Here is a 20,707-nt window from a genome sequence, read left to right on the forward strand (position 1 = left end):
TCCTGAAAGGCAGAATCTGAGACTCTACTGTAGCTCATCACGACCAGTGTATTTATATTTCTCTGAGGTTTTCCTTTTTGTCTTTTCAATTTATTTATTTTTTTTAAATTAAGTTTTTTTTATTGTGAAAATTCTGTACAGGGGGATTACAGTTACATGAGCAAGGTAATGAGTACATTTCTTTTTTTTTTCTTTTTTTTATTGTGAAAATACTGTACAGAAGGGTTACAATTACATGGGCAAGATAGTGAGTACATTTCTTATCAAGCATTGTTGCCTCCTCCTTTGTTCTTCCCCTACTATCCCTTCCCTCCCACCTCCTCAGCTACAATCCCCCAACACTACCTCCCACACACACACATAAATTGTAATGTTTGGTTTTCGATGTAGCATCTTGTACATCTCATTGTTGCAATGGGTCAATCTGTATCCCTATTTAAACAATGTGTTTTTTTCCCTTCCCCTAACCAAATTATACCAATATAATATAATATAAGCCCCTGTTTTCACTGTATATACTATGGGGGAGGAACATACAAAGCAACAAAACAATCACATAGTACCTTATAAATACGTTAGAAACAATAGCAAGGAAGAAAAAATCCACTTGTGTCCCTATCTTGGGCTTCATTTCGCTTAATATCATCTTATCTGACCTTTTCTGCTTGTCCCAGACATACACTAGTTATTGCAAATAAAGGAAACCATGGGACCTATGTTTCTTTAGGCCTGGCTTATTTCACTTAATATACTTTTTTTTTTTTGGTTGGTCATGGGGCTTGAGCTCTGAGCCTGGGTGTGGTCCCTGAGCCCTTCAGTTCAAGGTGAGCATTCTACCACTTGAGCCACAGTGCCACTTCCAGTTTTTTTGGTGGTTAATTGGAGATAAGAGCCTCATGGACTTTCCTGCCCCAGCTGGCTTTGAACCATGATCCTCAGATCTCAGCCTCCTGAGTAGTTAGGATTAAAGCATGAGCCACCAGCGCCCAAATTTTCTGAGTTTTTAACCAAGGGTCAATGTTTCTTTTCTTCATGCAATGATTTCTGATATCTAAGATACAATTTTAATAGCGTACAGACCAATATTGTCAGGCCAAATAAGACTTGAATTCCAAATGAGATCTAGGGCCACTTATTTCCTGTATTGTTATCTCAAATACACTTCTCTGTATTGTTATCCCAAATGATCTTTCCAGGGAGGAGACAGAAATGTTTTGTTTCTCCTGTTTTGGTTTGGTTTGGTTTAGTTTTTCCCCAGTCTTTGATTCTGTGGCAAAACCAGCATGCCCAGCATTCTCATTTACATGTCCCTTCCTCTTTGTCTTTGAGTTCTCAGAGAAAACAATGTGTGGCTGGTCCTGGCTTTCTATCTCCCACTGGGAGGAGAGGAAAAGGCCTAAAATCCAGGGTGTGCTTTAGAGCAATTTCCTGCCCACCAGGGAAATGTTTGAACCTATACACATTTACTAATCTGCTCTTAAAATAAAGCAAAAAGCCACAGCAAATACAGGTAAAGAAACCACAAGTGTTGACATGACAACCTGAAACCTTCTTGTCAGCCAGTGTCTCAGAAAGCTGCTTACACCAATAAGCAAAGATGCACACTTGGAAATATTTGCTTATCCATACACACTGGCCTGTTTAGCTATTTACTATTCACCTTCTCACTGAGAAAAGAGTCATGTGTATTCAAGGCCACCCCAAACAAAATCAACATCTCCATGAAACTTTGCCCCTGTGGGTGAGAAACTGGGCCAAATTCATGCTACTTCTTAGCAATCTCTCTGCCACTGCCCAGCATGGTACCAAAAGGCTCAGTTTAACAAGACAGCAGCACTCAAATGACTTTCTGAAATCCACTTAAAATTCAGTTTTTAGCTGAACTCATGTATTATTTTTCTTTTATTTTTTTCAGAACACAAGGATATGATAATAAGTTTGGTTTCCACTAGCTGATATAACTCAAAGTGCCAAAATATGGAGCTGAGGAGGCTGAATATCAGGCAAGTGTGGCCACCTAGCAGAAGTGGCTGAGACTGTGGGTTTCTAGGGTGAGCAGGGAACACCATTAGACTCAAGCTTCAAAGTCAAAGAAGATCTCCAATCTGAATTACCACCATTGAGTTCAAATCCAAGACTTACTCTGTGTTGACTGCAGTATGGTCCAGACAACTTAGCATGTGTCTCCAAGAACAGTTGCCAGGATTAAAAAGATTATACATGAAAATATGCTTAGCATACTGTTGAATACATTGTAAAAAGTTCAACAAATGTTAGATACATGTTTACTAAGAAGAGAAAGAAAAAGATTTAACTCTCTGTATCTCTCCATTTATTCAGTTAATAATAGCTTAATGTTCTGGGTTAATGACAGGCATCAAAAGATGATGCTATCTAGAGTCCTATAATTAAGATACATTTTGAGTTTGCATCACTGTGGATTTTCTTTAAGTTCTGTGGGTATTTACACAAGAAAAGTCTGCCTGAGCTGACAAAATAGAGAATATATTCAAGAAAGAGGTAGTCCTTGAATTTACTCTTCATTAGGGAAGTGTGTTAAAAGAGAAAGGATTTCCTTATAAAGGGAGTAAACAAAAAAACACACACACAAGATTATACAGACCACATTCCAGGAACCCTCTGCATAATTACATGCTAATGGATTGATATGTGTCATCATTATTCTTGAATATCTATTTTCTCTCCCTTTCTGTGAAAATCCTCAAATTCAAAGCTGAAAGAACAGACTGTAGAAGACCTCATTTGAATGCCCTTATGGGAAAAAAATCATCTTGATTAACATATTTCTAAGTGTAAAAAATCTTCCTGATTTTATTTTTTTATAAGTGTTTGAATTTAGGACCATGCTTTTTAGGTATCTTTAGGCAGATGCTCTACTACTGAGCCATACCTCTAGCCCTACCTTTGTTCTGGTTATTTTTGAGATAAGGCCTTGCTTCCTGCCCAGTCAGAATGAACCCCAATCTTGCTATGTTTAACTTCCCATTGTAGTTGATAATTCAGGCAGGTACCATCTTGCCTAGCTTCTTCTATTGAGATGGAATCTCATGGACATTTCTTGCTAGAAATGGACTGGTACCACAAACTTTCCCTTCTCAGACTTCCAAATAGTTAAGATAATATACAAATCTAAAAGTCAAAGGCTCTGCACCTTGCACACAAGGATTGGCTTGACAACTCTGGAAATAACTGATCCAATTTCAACATAACTCTACTACAGCAGGATGTTTAGGGAGAGAAGTAACATTTTACTAACTACACATCTTAGAACAAAGGTTTCATATTATGAGAAAGGCTGTCTCCAATGGTCAGACTCATTTCTTTGGTATAAGATCAAAGCACAAAGATGTGCAGGTGTCAGATACCCCCTGCCATTCTAGGAAAGAGAAAGCTTAAATTCTTATTCTCGGAAGATTCCTAGGTCAGTGACGGAGACAAAATATTCAAAAATGAATGTGCTTTGGGAACTGGGCTTGATGGGAAATGCTCAATGAACTGAGAAACCAAGACAATACAATAGATGAGGCCTCTGTTTCTTCCTAAGAGACCTATAAGGCCTGGTATAGTGCTCAAGAAAGCAGCTTCTACATTTTTCAGTTCATTAAAACAAGCTCTCATCTATAACAATAAATTCTACTGAAAAGTCCATTTGGGCTGTGCCAAAATGTTCTAAGTGTTATCTCTTTACCAGCAGGAGAAAAGTATTAGCCATCTTTTCCTCTCCACAGGCTGACTTTATAAAGCTCCAGTAAATACTAGTTAAACTGAATTAAATTACATTAAAAGCCTATACATTTTTGTTTTGTGGAATTATATGGTGAGTTGTGATTGTATTTTGCCATTGAGATTATTAAATATTCAAACTCCCTAGACATCACACCTCTTGCCACCTCAGAGAAAGAGAATATTCCATGATTCGCTCAACTTCCATCCCTTTGGGTAATATACACATTGTCAGAAATTGAAAAAGTGAATTAAAATTGTGAACAAAAAGCAAATTCAGCTCTTCAGGCCTGTTCTTCGAGAAATACCCAGGAGCTATTTATTTTAAATAACAGCACCAACTCTCAATTGCAAATAAGTAAAAGCAAGCATATTCCGGGTACGTCTGAAGTTGTACAACTTCCACAGCCTCACTTTCCAGGACTGGGATGTAAGGCTCATTTATTTGTAGGCACAGTAAAAATCACAATACAGGACATTGCTGCAAATGCATTAAAGATCACTGCAGTATCATGGGTGCTAAGTACAGACAAAAGCAACAGACCCCAAAGGGCATTTTGCAGTCCTTCAGTTGGGCCTGTGGCTTTAAAGTTTTATGAAAATAGAAGAATTCCAGCATTATCTGCCTTGAGAACAGAGGACAATCTGGAAAACTTATAGACATTTAGAAATCATCATAATCCTTGAATACTTCTAAGGCACTATTCAAGACTCTTTCTATTCTACCTGACAAATAATCTGACTCTGAATATGATAATGACCTGACAATGGTAAGAAGATATGATAATGATGACAACACAATGATGATAATATAATATTGAAAAAACCATGAGCAGGAGGAGGAGGAGGAGGAGGAGGATGGTAACAACATATTCAAGTGCTCAAGTGTTTTCTAGTACTCTAGAAGTGACACACATTCACTTATTTGATTTCTGAAACAACCCAAAAATCATCCCCAGGTTAGAGATGAGCAAACAGAGGCACAGAGCAATGGAAACTTAGGTAAAAATATTTGAGATTTGGAATGCAATCTATGATCTTAACTCATATGCTATTTGAAACACAGGAGGAAAATCATGCTGAGGATTAGACCAGAACCCAGATTTTATGTTAGTTCCTGTTTGTGGCTCACTGTGTGATTTCAGGCATGTTCTAAATGACTGTCATTTGAAAAACTCTTATTTACTTCGTGTTTTATAATCTGAAATCTTTTTTAAAAAGAGATAATCTGGTATCCTATATTCTTGATATGGAGTTTAGGAAAAGAACTGAAAGCAAGCAGTCTCTTGTTCCGTTCCATTGATGTATTTTCATATTGGGTCTCTGAGTTCTAAAAGCTGCTAGAGCTCTGAGTTATATAGGTTGAAAAATCATTGAACTAATCAATAATCTAAGGTCCTTAAGGAGTCAATAATCTGTTTCTGGATCCTGGAGTTTAGTCTGCGAAGCTAATTGTTTCACCTTGTGTGGCAAGCTCATTTGATTACCCATGTCTGCTTGCAATGCTCCATTAAGAAGTGTTAGGCTCTGCCTTAACTTAGCAAGTCTGTGACTGATGTAAGCCAATGATGGGACAAACAGAAGGAATGGTGAAATGCACGAAACGGGCTTTGACTCTAAAATTTCAGGATGGGTAGGTGTCTCAATGTTTTGCCCATCTTGTTTTTGGTTTATCACAGTGTTTCTTCGTGCCACTATTCTACTTTATTTGTGAGGATTTCCACTGAAAAAGCACTCACTCGACCACAGAGTGGCCTGACATTTTGGGTTCTCTTAACTGTTACTCTTTTGTTTAGAGAACTAAAAACTGCCTCTATCAGTTTTACTCTACAATAAAATCTTTCTAGGGAATTGATGAAAAAGTGAATTATTAAAACACTTCATATGCTCATTAGCATTTTCAGAGACATAATGCATTAGATGAAGGAATTACAGGAAGCTTCTGAATCGGTTCCGAAGTCTAACACTTTCTAAACCAGAGAGTTAAATTTTCCAACTCATGTCTCCAAGTGGATGCTTTTCTTACGGTTACTGAATTCTCTGAGTGATCTGTGTATGTGGAAGGGGATATACTATTGCAACTCAATTGTCTCTGGAATAGAGAGAGTGTACATGGATGCATTTATCTGTATCTTAGTAACTCTGTGCCAGGTAGAAAAAGAGAGAATATACAGAGGATATTCAAAGAAAGATAATTTCCAAATGACAAAGGAAGAAAAAGACATTTTCAGCCTGAATCTCATGGCAGAAACAGATTTATACTTTTTTGATCTGTTGGCTTTGTCTTGATTAAACTCTGGATGCAAAGGGGATCTTTCAGTGTTTTTAGTTTCATCTGGTTGTCTGACTTCCGAAGAGGTAAACCAAAATAGGAACAGATGAGAGATTTCCTACATCTAAATGAGGACGGAGACCAACTTAGGCTAGGTTTGCTCCAGGCTATTGGACCCAGCCATAGTGACTGGGCTGTCAGTGCCATACTGTGACACCATGCTGATATTCCAGGGGGTCCATTGTCCAGTGAATAGCTGACTGAGAGAGACCAGTGATGTAAGCCACAAATCACTGCTTAAATTTACCAGAGAAATATTTAAAAAAACAAATAGAAAAGAGAAACTCAGTACGTTCATTTTATTTGAGCCATACATCTCCCTAAATAAATAATTTTAGCCTATAATTGACATAAAAATTATTAAAAAGCTATTTTTTCATCCTTTATCTTAGGTAATCTTTGAAACCTGGTATATATTTCTCACTTAAAATTTGCACAGTACAGCTCCAAGACTCTCTACCCACATGTGAGTAAATGGCTACCATGAGCCATGTCAATGGAAGAACTAGTTATCAATCTCTATGCATCGTCTTTTAGTTTTCTTGCTTTATTTCAGTGGCTAAGACTTTAATCAGGGGTTGAAGGAAGCCACGAGAGTGAATAGACCTGCCTCTTTCTTTTTTCTCAACAAGAAATTAGTATGATGTTATTAATTATTAACATGATGTTAGCTGTTGTAGATTTTTTTTTATCAGGAGTTCCCTTGTACTTTTAGCTTCTTGAGTGGTTTTTGCTAATAGCTTTTTCCTCTTCTATCACTAACTAGTTGCGAGAATTTTTGCAAATTTGAATTAAAGTCACCATGTCCTAAAAAGAACAATTAAAGTATATGTAACAGACATCTGTGATGATCCAAGTACGGAGGTGATGAGTATGTGAGTATCTGTGGGTAAGAAAGCATTCACCACTCACCACGAGGAAGGGTGTCATGCATTCTCTTGTGGTATGTAAAATAAAGCGCTCCCATTCATTCAGATCACCTATGTGCACATTCTACATAAAGCAGGGTAAGAGCTAATTCACTAAGTGGAAAGATGGCTCTCTGTTGAAAAACGGAATTAAAAAGGTAGAAACTAATGCCTAATATTACTGTAACCAGAGTGTCGAACACGACATGACATTTATTCCTGTCATGCTTCTATTTTTAATTTCTTTTCTTTTCTTTTTTCTTCCTTGACTCTGGAATTTTGACAGGAGGCCAGAGAATGTTCTCTATGTTTTGTATTTTTCATGCTAGAAAAATTTCAAAGGATTCCTACACCACAGGCTTGAATCTCAATTTTTGGCCAGAATTCTTGAACTTTCACAAAATAAATTTACGCTTAATGCAAGAAATTACTGGGAAAAATCAATAGAGTTGCTATGCAGAAGTAGAGAAGGCTGTGTCTCAAGCCTGGGCTCTGAGAGCTGAGAACATACCATCCGAGGCTTTGCAATGATGTTCCCATACCAGGCAGGGAAGTAAGACAATCCTACAACATTTCTACCAACTATGAAAATGCTATGAGCACCAGAGATCCTATATGTGGCTTGACATGTTTGGAATGAAAGCAAAGCCAATGCAGGTTGGTACTGAAAACTGATTTGCAGGTCATGTTCAAGACCAGCTCTCTGTTTTCCTCTTGTTTTCCTGCATGTTGACCCTACTTTCCACAGCAACCTTTACTCCCAGTTTCATTCTCAGCATTAAGTTGTATGATTTGAGTCGGATCAGACAACTAGATATCCAGTCTCAACTACCCTTGTGAACAGGAACAAGGAGATATAACCCTCTGAAATCTATAGTTGCTATTCTGTTGAAAAATAAACAAAAAAGAATGTGGAGTATAACCAGCCTGTCTCAGAAATTAGTTGAGTATTAAGTGAAAGAAATTAGGAAGGAAGGGAGAGAGAGAAGGAAAGGAGGGAAGGAGGGAAGGAGGGAGGGAAGGAGGGCAGGAAGTAGAGTGTTGAACATATAGTAACAAGTGATGTATGCTTTCTAACATTTCTAAAAATAAAAGAAAGGGCCGGGGGGGCAGTGACTCACACCTGGAATCCTAGCTACTCAGGAGGCTGAGATATGAGGACTGCGGTTCAAAGCCAGCCTGGGCAGGAAAGTCTGTGAAACTCTTATCTCCAATAAACCACAGAAAACTGGAAGTAGTTCTGTGGCTCAAAGTGGTAAAGCACTAGCCTTGAGCTGATGAGCTGAGAGACAGCACCCAGGCCCAGTGTTCAAGCCCTGCGACCAACAATAAATAAATAAATAAATAAATAAATAGGAGGCAAATAAAAACAAATCCCCAGCCCAAATGAGTGCTTCTATATTGCAACTGTGGCTGACCTCACATCCATTTTTCCCAGATAAAGCACACACAGTTTTATTTAGTGTATTCTTCAATGATACAGCAATGCCCACAGCCAGGTCAAAACAGAATCTCCTCCCATTTGTACATTTCGTAGTTACTTTAACTGCCCTCTTCTATTTAGTCAACCTTGTGAGGTGAGCAGGGTGAAGAGAGTATTTTGGATCACAGAAGAAGTCACCAGGCCAGAGAGGTTAGAACTCCAACTCACAGGCAGGTACTTATTCTACTGTACTTATAGATCAACTCCATTGTACTCATTGACTTTATTTTGAACCCAGGAAATGCTAACTATGTTTGCATAGATTTTTATTTAGGTTGATTTTATTTTTTTCTTTGATTCTGGAAGTACAATCCTTTCTGAGAAGGACTAATGCTATGTGAGATGTACACAGCTATAATGTTTAAAGTCTTGGAATTCCACTATTAGAATGGAGCCCTTTATATTCAGGGACAATAAAAAAATTGCTTGCCACTGTATCTCTAAGGCCTAGAACAATGCCTGGCACATAAATACCTGGCAAATAGATGAACAAACATGCTTGAGAATAATTTCCCTTTGTATTTTCTGATAAGCTTGACCATACGAAGGGTTTATTCTATTAAAGCAAATGGCCCCTGCAATTCACCATGGGAATGTAAAAGACTAGACGAGATATGGATGCCTGTATTTGAATTACACCAAAACTGCCAAGGAAATTACTAATAGGAGTCTCAAAATTCATTACACTAACTCACATCCCCAGGAAATTCATTCCTGAGGGTTTATTTCAATGTAATGTCTCCCTTGAGACTGGAAGTCTCTCCCCCTCCCCCAACCCCGTTCCCCCCCCTCCCAACAAGGATGGATATGGCAGTAATGGAGTTCAGGGCTTTTCATCTTCCCAAGTCATTAAAATGCAAATTGGGGGAGGAGAGAGACCCTCGGGCAGGGCAGCAATCCTGGACTTAGCCTGTCCTGCAGGAGCACTCACATCCATCTGCCGTCCTCACTTCCATGTGCACCAGGTCCGCCTCCTTATCCAATCCAGCCACTGACCTGAGGAAGGAAAGGAGAGACAGGCTCAGCAAGGACTAGGAGAGTGAGAAGGAAGCATTTGGGGCTGTATTATTCAGAAATCCATCATTCAAATAGGAATGTCCTTGTACCTTGGTGGCTGAAAGAATAAGGCCACTGGCAGTTTTAGCAGTCTATCTGACCTAAAACCTGCCACCTGCAAGGCTCACAATGCGGAAGTCCCAGGGTGGGGTCACCTAGTAAACAAACAACCAGAAGTATACAATATCCATTGTGATACTGGTCTAAACCTCTGTCCCTGACCCTTCTCTACCATCTTGCGCCTTCACAGATGTTCCCCATGGTCTCCCATCTGTCTCCTCAGTCTTGACTTTCTTCTCTCAACTCCCCCTACGGACACTAGAAACAGATCCCAGGGCCTTAGGCATGTTGGGCAGTGCTCTACCACTGAGCTATATTCTAAGACCCTGATTACTCTCCAACACTTGTGTCTCCTGTACCCTCTTGTGTGGAGCAGAATTCCCTACCATGTTCTGCTGGCTTCAGTGTGTGCCCTCCTGATTTGATCTATCTACCCTGATTTGTGGATCCTTCCTTATAAATAACTATTTGGCACAAAACATTCCAAGCCTGGTTGGACAAGACAAAATTCTTTAATTGGGCAAAGAAATCATAAAGGTCCCTGACCAATCAGTAGAAGAATGAAAGCTGAGAATTCCTTAAAAAAATCATCCTTCTCAACTTCTACATGGAAAGCCAGGCAGCTGTATTCTGCCTTAAGGCCAGTCAAATCCAGTCAACAACAAGTGCCAAGATACCCTAACTCATGTGTGAGCTACAGAGCACATAAGCCATTCTCTGTGACCAGTTTAAATTCATGGTCCATTTACTGCTATTTTCAATAGCATGTTAAAACTGGATTTTTGGTTTTCCAATCTTCAACAGGTAAGAAACAGCGTGTTAGAAACAGTGACTAAATTAACGGTTGGGAAGATTTAACAACTGATAACTAGGTAGCAAGAAAAACAGACCTAAGAACTTAAAACCCAGTCTTCCAAATCATAAATCCCTATTCTTCTCAATGCCCTGGGATGTTACTGTGTTATGACACTACAGTTCAGTGTTTCACATCTAACCTGAGGATCTGAAGACACAGAAAGAAGAAAGCAGGGATAATGGTATCATGTTTCTTTGTTAAAGAAAGTCTACTTTCAACTGATATACTTTAAAGAAGATAAAATGACTTGAGGTTGGTTAAAATAAAATGATCTTGTCTTGACATAGATGTAACAGGAGTATTATTGGGTGATTGAACCAGAAAGAGGGGAGGCGGTAGGAGATGTTGATTGGAGGGAGTGATGAATACAATAAATGTTGAAACGCATTTAAAATCACAACAAATAAAGACAGAAGGGAATGGTTAAAGGACAGGAATAGAAAAGGTGAATTTGATCAAAGTATCAAATATACTGCATAGAAATACTGCAATGAAACCGTTTGAAACAATAAATCTATGCTAACTAATTAAAATGGCTACATCTTGAAAGGTAAAAGTTCAGTCCTCTGAGAAGCTCACTTACAGACAATACTTCTTTTCCCAGAGAAGCTAAATAAATGAGGCATTACCCTAATGATTGGTTTTTCTTAATAATAATTATTATACTACCTTTTTGTTTATCTACCTCATTTAATCCTGTGGCAAGAACAGGCATCATCAGTCAACTATATCTGGAAGAGAAACTGAGGCATGAAGAAGTTTATGTTCATCTAAGGTCACACAGGGACTAGGCCAGAAGGAGAAAGCCATCTTGACTTCTCGGGAAGCAACTCCAATGTGCTTTTTACCCAGCCATCTCCCTGCCCATTCAGGTCCAGCTATCTTCCATCTCTCCTTCAGACCCACTTGGCTTTATTCCTCCAGCAAGATTCCTCCCCTCATCTCACTGAGGAATACTTCTCTTCCCATAGCATCCCTGCTTTACTGGTTCACCATTCTGGTTGCTCATGAGAAACACTGAGGCTCAGAAACATACAGTAGCCATGTCCCTTGTGAGACCAATAAAGCCAATACCTATGAGAACTGGACCACAGCATCAGTTAGTTGTTTTAAACTCCCAGGGATTTCCCCTGTGCAGTCAAGTTTGAGCAGCAGTATTTGTGATTTCAAGGAATAAGCACAACCCTTATGCAAGTGCTAATTCACTTCAGAGAAGAAGAGTGTCTTTATTTATTTTTGAACTACTGACAAGATACATGGCGAGTACATATTATGTGCTCCCTTGTGTACCTTTCAAGAAGTAATCCAATCTACCTTGATAATGCCAACATTCAAACTGGCTCTTGCTTGAAGTCAGACACAAAGAAGACTGAGAGTACCAGAAGGGACTATATTAACACCTCCTCTGCTTTGCAGCCTCTTTGTGTCTTTCTAAGTGAGTTGCTATTCTTAGGATTAGAGGATTCTCTGGTGCTCTGTTCTATCCTCTCTCCCTCATCCTTGGCAGGCCAGCACAAACCCACTTGGAACCATGATGACTAAGCCTAATTGTGGTTATTACAATTAGATGCTATGCTCTATAAACAAAGAAAGAGAGTCCTTTTCCCCTAGGAACTTATACCAATAACACACCAATAAAGCAAGCAGAGAAACTATTCTTCCACCCATGCCCTTCCATCTCTCTAACCCCCTACACAACTTCAAGGCTGAAACCAAGAATCAAGTCCTTCTGCAAACCTTCTGTGGTTGATAGAGCTCACAAGTATCTCTCTTCTTCACATTTCTTAAGAATTGAGTATCTTGATCATTATGATCACTATTTTGGGTTTTTCCTCTCTTTCAGTTGTTTTTGGCTTACCAGAAGTTTCAGCATGTTCAATATCCTTTTCATTTTCTACCCTGCAAAGATCTCTTCTACCTAACTCATATCATGTGTTGTTGACTAGGGTGTCCAACTTTTGCAGTAGCCTATTCTTCTAATTAGCCATGATGTCCTATGATTCTGCACTGTCATGAAACAGCATGACTATGGCAATCAAGACACTCCAGAACAATTTAGAGGACATCATCTGGATTCCTACAACTGGAATAGGAAGGAAAAGATTGCCTTTCTTGTTTGGCCATAGAAGAAATTCTTCTAGCCTTATGAAAGGAGTGGGTCTAAAAGAAGGATCTGACTGAACAGACAAAAGAAGAATGAACAGTGTGACACAGAAACAGGAAAAGAAGAAGAAGAAGACAGAAAGAGACAGAGACTCTACAGAAAGAAAAAGACAGATGAAGAGAGGCAAAGATACATTATAAGCAGTGTTTGTAAGTGTGCGTGTGTGCGTGTGTGTGTGTGTGTGTGCATGCACATACATACACACAAAATACAGAGATCAAAGAGGTAGAGAAATGAGAAACCCCGACCGAGAGGCACCACTGAGGCTAAACAGATCAGAATCTACTCATTTTCCAACCCCATTTGAATTTCCCAATTTTGCAGCTTGCTTGCAGATACAAGCCCACAGAGTGCATTTGTTTAAGAGGACATTTGTAATTTATTTCCTTATGCTATCAGGTATGAATAGAATAAATCTTCCTAGTGCACAGCTCATCAGACAGTAAGCTTCCTAGGGACAGGAACCCTAATTCTCTTTCTCCATTTTCTTTTTTTTCTCCCTTTTTTCTTTGTTCTCCCCTTCCCTTCCCTCCTTTGTTCCTCTCTCCCTCAGGCCAAGAGAAGCCATTTTCTGAAGCATGGGCAGCATTCACCTCAGGGCTCTTGGAGGAGTTCGCACTGTTCGTGTTTTCTGACCAGGTGTTTTGTTAGAGGGGAGAGGCTCTGCTATGCACTGCAGAATATTTAGTGGTGTCTTTGACCTCTTCTAGATATAATAGCATCCTCACAGTTGTGACAGCCATAAATGTCACTAGGCATTGTGAACTATCTCCTGTCTTAGCTAGACACACGTAATTATTGCTGCCTGGACTCTGTGTCACCTCTGCTAACAAGGGACTTGTTAGCGTCTTCACTTCCTAAGTTAGTGCAAACACTTAGGCTGCAGCAACTTCCATAAAGTACTGTGACTCCAGGACACAAAGTATCACCAGGAACGCAGTTAACAATCATCAAGGGGAAGCAATGAGGCCCCAATTCTGCAAAAGGAAATCAATGTAAGGAACTTGCACACACTTATACCAAGCAAAGAAATACAAGGTACAAATGTTTAGTGGGGTTGATCAGGAGCAAGAGAGAAGTTGTGAAGGTGGGGATCAAAAGAGAAGAAGTAGAAGTTGTAGGGACTCACCGGTAGAAATGTTTGGAATAGTACATGTAATTATGATGATAAGTGCTAGTGGGTATTGAGAAACTCTTGTGTCAGGTACTGTTTGGTATTTATAAGCATTATCTTAATTAATCCTCAAAATGAGTTTTTAAGGAAAGTAACATTCATCTAATTTTCCTCCTTGGTAAAGTGGGAATAATAAGAGCGATTAAGTAATGTGCCTAAAGCCACATGATAATAACAGTTTGTAGATATTGAGAGCTCACCATGTGCCAGATGCTGGTTTACATATAAATGTTGATCACACTTAATCCTCAAGTCAAGTCTATGAGTTAGGAATCAATTTTCCCTCTGTTTTAAGAGAGTGCAATCAGGTACTGAGAGCTGAGGCAATTTATCCATTGGCAGCTAGGAAGCCACAGAACTAAGATTTGAAGTAGGCAGGTGAGTTTGAAGCAGGGCTTAACTTTTCCTGTGAATTTGCCTGCCTAAGGTAAGAAAGAACAGGATTAGAGCCTAGCCATCTCTCTCAGAGCCCAGGCTCCAAAATACCCCTCATCCCATATCCAAATCCTTGAAGTAGAATTATAAGAAATATAAATGCATTCTGTATACATTTTTAATCCTGCCAAACATTAAGGTTCTAGACTGTGAAAACTGGGATTCTTCCAATACTGGTTAAGAAAGGAATGCTGAGAAGAGCAAAAAAGGAGCCTGGGTGGATATCAGAGATGCAATGAAAAGGGGTATTTGTAAAGAAAGATAAAGCGCTGAGGGAAAGGAAAAGAGGGACTCAGGCTCAACCCTTGACAAAGTATGACATGTAAAAAGGACCAAGATATGGCCAAAGGCACTGAGAAGGGACGAGGAACATGCCTGCTCCAATGCTTAACATGTGAAGAGATGCCTCTTCCATCTCAAGCATCAAGACCCCAACTTTTCCTGGTCTAAAGTTAGGCCAGGACACCATTGAGCCATGGCCAGTAGCCAGAGTAGAACTAGCAATGTATCCCATGATGCAACGAAGCAAATGAATACAAGCATCCCATTGAAAATGCACAAAAGAGGCGCACCAGGCACAGTGGCTCAGACCTAGAGATAGAAGGACCATGGCTTGAGGTCAGACAAGGCATTTTTGAGATTTTATCTCAAAGAACAAACTATGCATCATGGTGTTGCATGCCTGCTTGGTAAGAACAAAGCCCTTACTTAGTTTGAATCCTAGTACCATCAAAAGGAAGAAAGGAAAAAAGAAAGAAGGAGGGAAGAGGGTAGGAAGAAAGGAGAGAGAGAGGGAAGACAGTCTATGAATATGCATCATCATTACAGCAAACTATAAAGAAGTCATCATTTGTACCTCTGGGTTATACTTTATTCCTGGACTGAATTAAGTGAATCTTATACAAAATGTTTATGAGACAAAATAGAGTTAAGATATGAATCCATGAAGACTCTTATGAATATTTTAAAATTCCTTAATCATGAGCTCCTCTACTATCAGATTTCCCCATAATTGGGGGAGAATTCAGTTTTTTTCCAGTAGATTTTACCAGTCTTCTTCAAGCAGGTCCTTTATTACTATATTATGCACATATGTGCCAACAATGATCTTCAGTTTCCATAGCTATAAACCAGGAAGATCACAACAGCTGCTTCATAGAGTTAGAAGGATTAAATGAGTTAAGTGGTGAACACTTAGGAGTAGTGCCTGGCACAGGGAAAGCATTTTTAATGTGCTAGCAAGCATTACTTTTTATTTGAAGGACAAGGATAAACTATGATGGTGCTTTACTAGACTGGATTTACTTATCCAGTCTCTCTAGCACAGAATTCTGTTTAAGCATCCTCCACCTCTTTAGACCAGTCATACATCATGTATCTGGAAGTTAGCTGTTGATGAGGATTCCCTGTGACAGCTTGGCCCCTCCCCAGTGTAGCCATCACTGGGCAGTTGGAATAATCTTTGGTCAATAATAGACATGATTCTTGACCTCCATGGACTTTATTGCATAGTCTATCAACACATTTAGTCTCAGGGTTCAGCCAATGGTAAATCATCAGCAAGTATTTGTTGAAGAATATTCAACACTTTCACTAAGTTAGATGTTTTTTAAAAAAAACTCTGCTTTCAGCACTACTGAGACCCAAAACAAACCCTTTTCATGGCAAAAAGAGATCCCAGTATCCTTCTTGTGAGCCAAATAGCACTTGTTCTGTGGCTTGCTAACTTTCTGCTGATAAACAGGAGAAAAAACCTATACAGGGCAGAATAATATGTGATGCCATTACTCTTGGGGGTATTTATTGCCATTAATTTGATAACAATTAATAAGCCTATTAATAGCACCAAAGACCATTTGACACTCTGAAGGGGAAGGATAATGATTATTCTCCAAACAAACACTAAGGTCACAGGCAACCGAAGGACATAGGAAGCCACAGCAAACCGCTAGGGAAGACAGTGAGATCAGCTTCTGAGACATCACTCACAGATGTTCCAGAGAAGAAGGAGAAAAAGGAAGGTCAACTGGCAACAAGCTTATTTTTAGCAACTGCACCCTCTGTGCACATAGTCTTCAAGCCCTATCATATAAAATAGGTCAGACGGGAACTTCTCAGGAACCATGACACCATGACAGCTAACCTAGACACCATAGTCCCAGAGAGAGAGAGAAAGACAGACAGAGAGACAGACAGAGAGACAGAGAGAGACAGAGATAGAGACTGAGAGAGAGGGAGAGGGAAGGAGGGAGAGAGGGATGGAGGGAGAGCATACTAGAAGCAGAACCTTTGAAATACAATCTCATCAGACCCCTTCATTTCCCAGGTCACAAAGTGTCCTCTTTGTAACCACCCAGCAACACAGCTAGTTTGTGTCAAGAGGCCCTAAGAGCCACATGGAACTGCAGTCCAGTCCTCTTCGGAGCACACTTGGCTCTCAGCAGGGAAATGCAAGACTAAGATTCTGTGCATAATTCTCTTTGTGTGGCCATGAATTCCGGTGCAAAAATTCCCTATAAATAAGAAAGTTGGGTATTACGGAAGGGGGATGGGCAGGTGGATATTGAAAGGAAAACACTGATAAGGTCATAGTACAACTTCTCTACCAACTGATGAGTTAGATGCTTAAGTTATGAAATAGTCATGTTTCTGAATATTTTTAACAGAGAAAGCACCATTTCATATTGTGATTTTCCATTATGTGTTGTGGGGTAGTGTGATGTTGTGAGATATATCCACAGTGTGGAATAGTATCAAGTTAATTAGCACACATCTCTCACCTCATCATTTTGTGTATTATGGTGAGATATTTGGAACTTAGTCTTTGTTATTTTGAAAAATACATTATTGTTCACTATTGTCCCCTCCGTACCTTGTAATATCTCTCTACTTTTATGCCACAATTTCCTGCCCTGTGTGTCTTGGCTCAATCTCTCTCTTCTCTGGAAATGCTTACTCTGTTTCATTCTGTACGGTCCATCAGTGCCTGCATCCTATGAAAGCTTTTCCTGGAGACAGACAGAATTTTGGAGATAACTTTCTAAAGGCATTAAATACCATTGAAGAAGCTCTATCCTAGGGATTTTTGGTGGTGACAGTCTGCTCTTTGAGATTATGATTTTAGTAGCAATGGAACCTTTTGCTGATCTTGGTGTTAAAGTGGGGCCTGAGGATGCATCCTCAGAGTTTCTGAGTTTCAGAGGTCTGACTGGAGGCCAAGAACTGTATATGTAAACTGGATGCTGAGTGGCCCATACCTACAATCTTAGCAACTCAGGAGTTGAGACCTGATGATCTCAGTCCCAATCCAGAAGGACAGAAAAGTTCATGAGATGTTATCTGTATTTAGTCATCAGAAAATCTGGACTGGAGGTGTGGCTCAAGTGGTAGAATGCCAGCTGTGGTAGAAAGCCAAGCAAGAGAATAAAGCCCTGAGTTCAAGCCCTACTACCAGCATAAAAGAAAGAATTGCATTAATAGGAAATACTCAAATTTCCTGTTGCTTAAGAAGTATGGAGGTTCTTCAAAAGACTCCACATAGAGCTCCCCTATGACCCAACAATCCCACTTTTGGGCATTTACCCAAATGATAACAAACAAGATCATACTAAAGCTACCAGCACAACTATGTTTATTGCAGCATTATTTACTATAGCTAAGATATGGAACCAACCCAGATGCCCCTCAGTAGATGAATGGATCAAGAAAATGTGGTATATATACACAATGGAATTCTATGCCTCCATCAGAAAGAATGGCATTGCCCCATTTGTTAGGAAGTGGAAAGACTTGGAAAACATTATAGTAAGTGAAGTAAGCCAAGCCCAAAGAAACATAGGTCCCATGGTTTCCCTTATTTGCAATTACTAGTATATGTCTGAGACAAGCAGAAACGATCAGATAAATTGATGTTAGGTGAAATGAACCCCAAAATAAGAACTCAAATATTTTTTCTTTCTTGTGATTGTTTCTAACATATTTATAAGATTTTTTTTGTTGCTTTGTATGTCCTTCCCACATGGTAATAACCCCTGTTTTCACTGTATTTGATGTTGGTATAATTTGAGGAGGGGAAGGGAAAAAACAAATTGTTTAAACAGAGATACAGGTGGACCCACTGCAACAATGAGATGTACAAAATGTTATGTTGAAAAATGAGCTTTACAACTTTGGCTGGGTTGGGGGGAAGGAGGAAGAGATGGGAGGGCAGGGATGGTAAGGGGAAACAAAGGAGGAGGCAACAATGCTTGATAAGAAATGTACTCATTACCTTGCTCATATAATTGTACCCCTCTGTAGGGTGTTTTCACAATAAAAGAACATTAATAGAAGAAAAAAAGAAATACTCGACTGACATAATGATGATTGATAGCATTCATGCATTTAGAAACACTAGCCTGGAATAAATTCCAGGAGTCAGTAGCTAATAGAAACTCCCTCCTAGGCACGAAGAACATAGAGAGCTTAGAGTTCAATCTAGAGCCCCAAACGTGACCTCGGAGCACGACAGTCTTGGACTCTCCATTCCGTGTGTTGATGTGGATGAAAGCAGAAATTCTACTGTCAGACTTCGGAATGTGGTCGTGGTTGCATCACTCACTAAATGTGGGATCACAGGCAGTTTACTTAATCTCTTTGTGCCTCAAAGTTTTTTATCTACATGATACAGACATAGTAACAATAATACTCTTAGAATTATTTTTAAAAGAAGTGAATTCAATGTAGTTAAAGTACTGATAGAGCTATGTGCTAATACTTTGCATGATATGATGCTTACTGTGACAATGCTCACATAATCTTTTTTTCTTTGTAATATTTTTTATTGTAAAGATATTATACAGAGAGGTTACTATGACCCAGCAATCCCACTTCTGGTCATTTAGCAAGGCCATACTAAAGCTGCCAGCACAACTATGTTTCTCACAGCATTATTTACCATAGCTAAGATATGGAACCAACCCAGATGCCCCTCAGTAGATAAATGGAGCAAGAAAATATGGTATATATACACAATGGAATTCTATGCCTCCATCAGAAAGAATGACATTGCCCCATTTGTTAAGATACGGAAAGACTTGCCCACATAATCTTAAGGGCAACTATATTTATTGGGCACCTCAAATGTATCAGAAATTTTATTATGAAGCAGAATATATTATCACACTTAATCTTTGAGAGCTCAACAAGGTCTTAACTACTTAATCTTTGAGTGATCTCATCCTACACTTCATCTTCCTTCATCCTCTTCCTCTTTCCTCCTCCTCTTTCTCATCCTCTCCCCCCCCCCCAGCTCTCTTTCTCCTTTATAGGAGGAAAGAATAGAGTAAAGCTGTAAAACTGCCTAATCATTGGGAGGAAGAAGAAAAGTAATGGGTCCTTGGTTCAAACATCTGTCTTTCTGCACCTTCAATTACTTGTGCACCTAATTTTTGTTCTTCTTCTTCTTTTTTTTTTTTTTTGTCAGTCATGGGGCTTGAACTCTGGGCTTGGGAGCTGTCCCTGCGCTCTTCAGCTTGAGGCAAGTGCTCTACTGCTTGAGCCACAGCACCACTTCCAGTTTTCTAGTGCTTTATTGGAGATAAGAGTCTCTCGGAGTTTCCTGCTCAGGCTGGTTTTTGACCAAGATCCTCAGATCTCAGCCTCCTGAGTAGCTAGGATTACAGACGTGTCCGAATTACACCAGTGTCCGGCTTGTTCTTCTTGATTACACTTTTCTCAAGGATAGGCTCTAGGTCCATTAAATCATGATTTCCACTCATGCCAAACACTATACTTATATTGCTTTTATAAATATTGATTGAGTAGATAAACACATGAATGAGAAAAATAATAACAATAATATCAGTAGTATGCTTAGGATAAATGTTGAAAATAGTTCTATAACACAATGAACAGATTTCATTCATTTAATCTCTAGGCAAGTAAGGGAATAAGGTCTTCATTTTCCATTATTCTGCTATATATTCTGTCTATTTATCCTCAAAGCAGTATTGTCCCTGTCAAACATAGTCATCTGTGATTTGTTTGACAAATGTGATCATCTTGTGGAAATGCTGGGGCAGCAAAACCTCAGGGATTTCCTCTAGCTCAAATGAGCTCAGTTCCTCTAGGGGGCACTTGGAGAACTTTCCTTCCTTACCTCAAACACTCTCCTCCCTTTTTCAACTACTGACTCCAGATTTATGGACTTTCAGTTGCAGACTCCTATCGCATATCTAAACCACATAGAGCTGTGTCCCTTGTCAGGGCTAGAATCCCCCAAATCAAACTAGGGCAGAAAGATTCATGTCTCACACTTTGGGACTATGTTGCTAAATTGTAATGAGAAACCTGAACAACTTTTGTCTTGAATATTTAAGTTGATCTACCAGATAGAACAAAGCAGAGAGTGGAAAGAGAGAAAGAGAGCCCTCAATAGGATTCTGGTATGAGGCTCTTCCTGATATCTTCCTTTCTACATCCAAATATTTCTTCTTCCTCTCTCTCTCTCTCTCT

General features: G+C 39.3%; 1 protein-coding gene across 1 annotated transcript in view; it reads right to left on the minus strand.

Moving 5' to 3' along the window:
* Sorcs3 (sortilin related VPS10 domain containing receptor 3) overlaps positions 1 to 20,707 on the minus strand; it is a 581,112-nt gene that overhangs the window by 154,273 nt on the left and 406,132 nt on the right. Inside the window, exon 6 of the mRNA XM_042689442.1 lies at positions 9,399 to 9,463. Within this exon, the coding sequence (XP_042545376.1) occupies positions 9,399 to 9,463 (65 nt within the window). The remainder of the gene's footprint in view (positions 1 to 9,398; positions 9,464 to 20,707) is intronic.

The sequence above is a fragment of the Dipodomys spectabilis genome, unplaced genomic scaffold (genome assembly GCF_019054845.1).
Source record: "Dipodomys spectabilis isolate Male_0828 unplaced genomic scaffold, ASM1905484v1 ptg000125l, whole genome shotgun sequence".
Lineage (NCBI taxonomy): Eukaryota > Metazoa > Chordata > Mammalia > Rodentia > Heteromyidae > Dipodomys > Dipodomys spectabilis.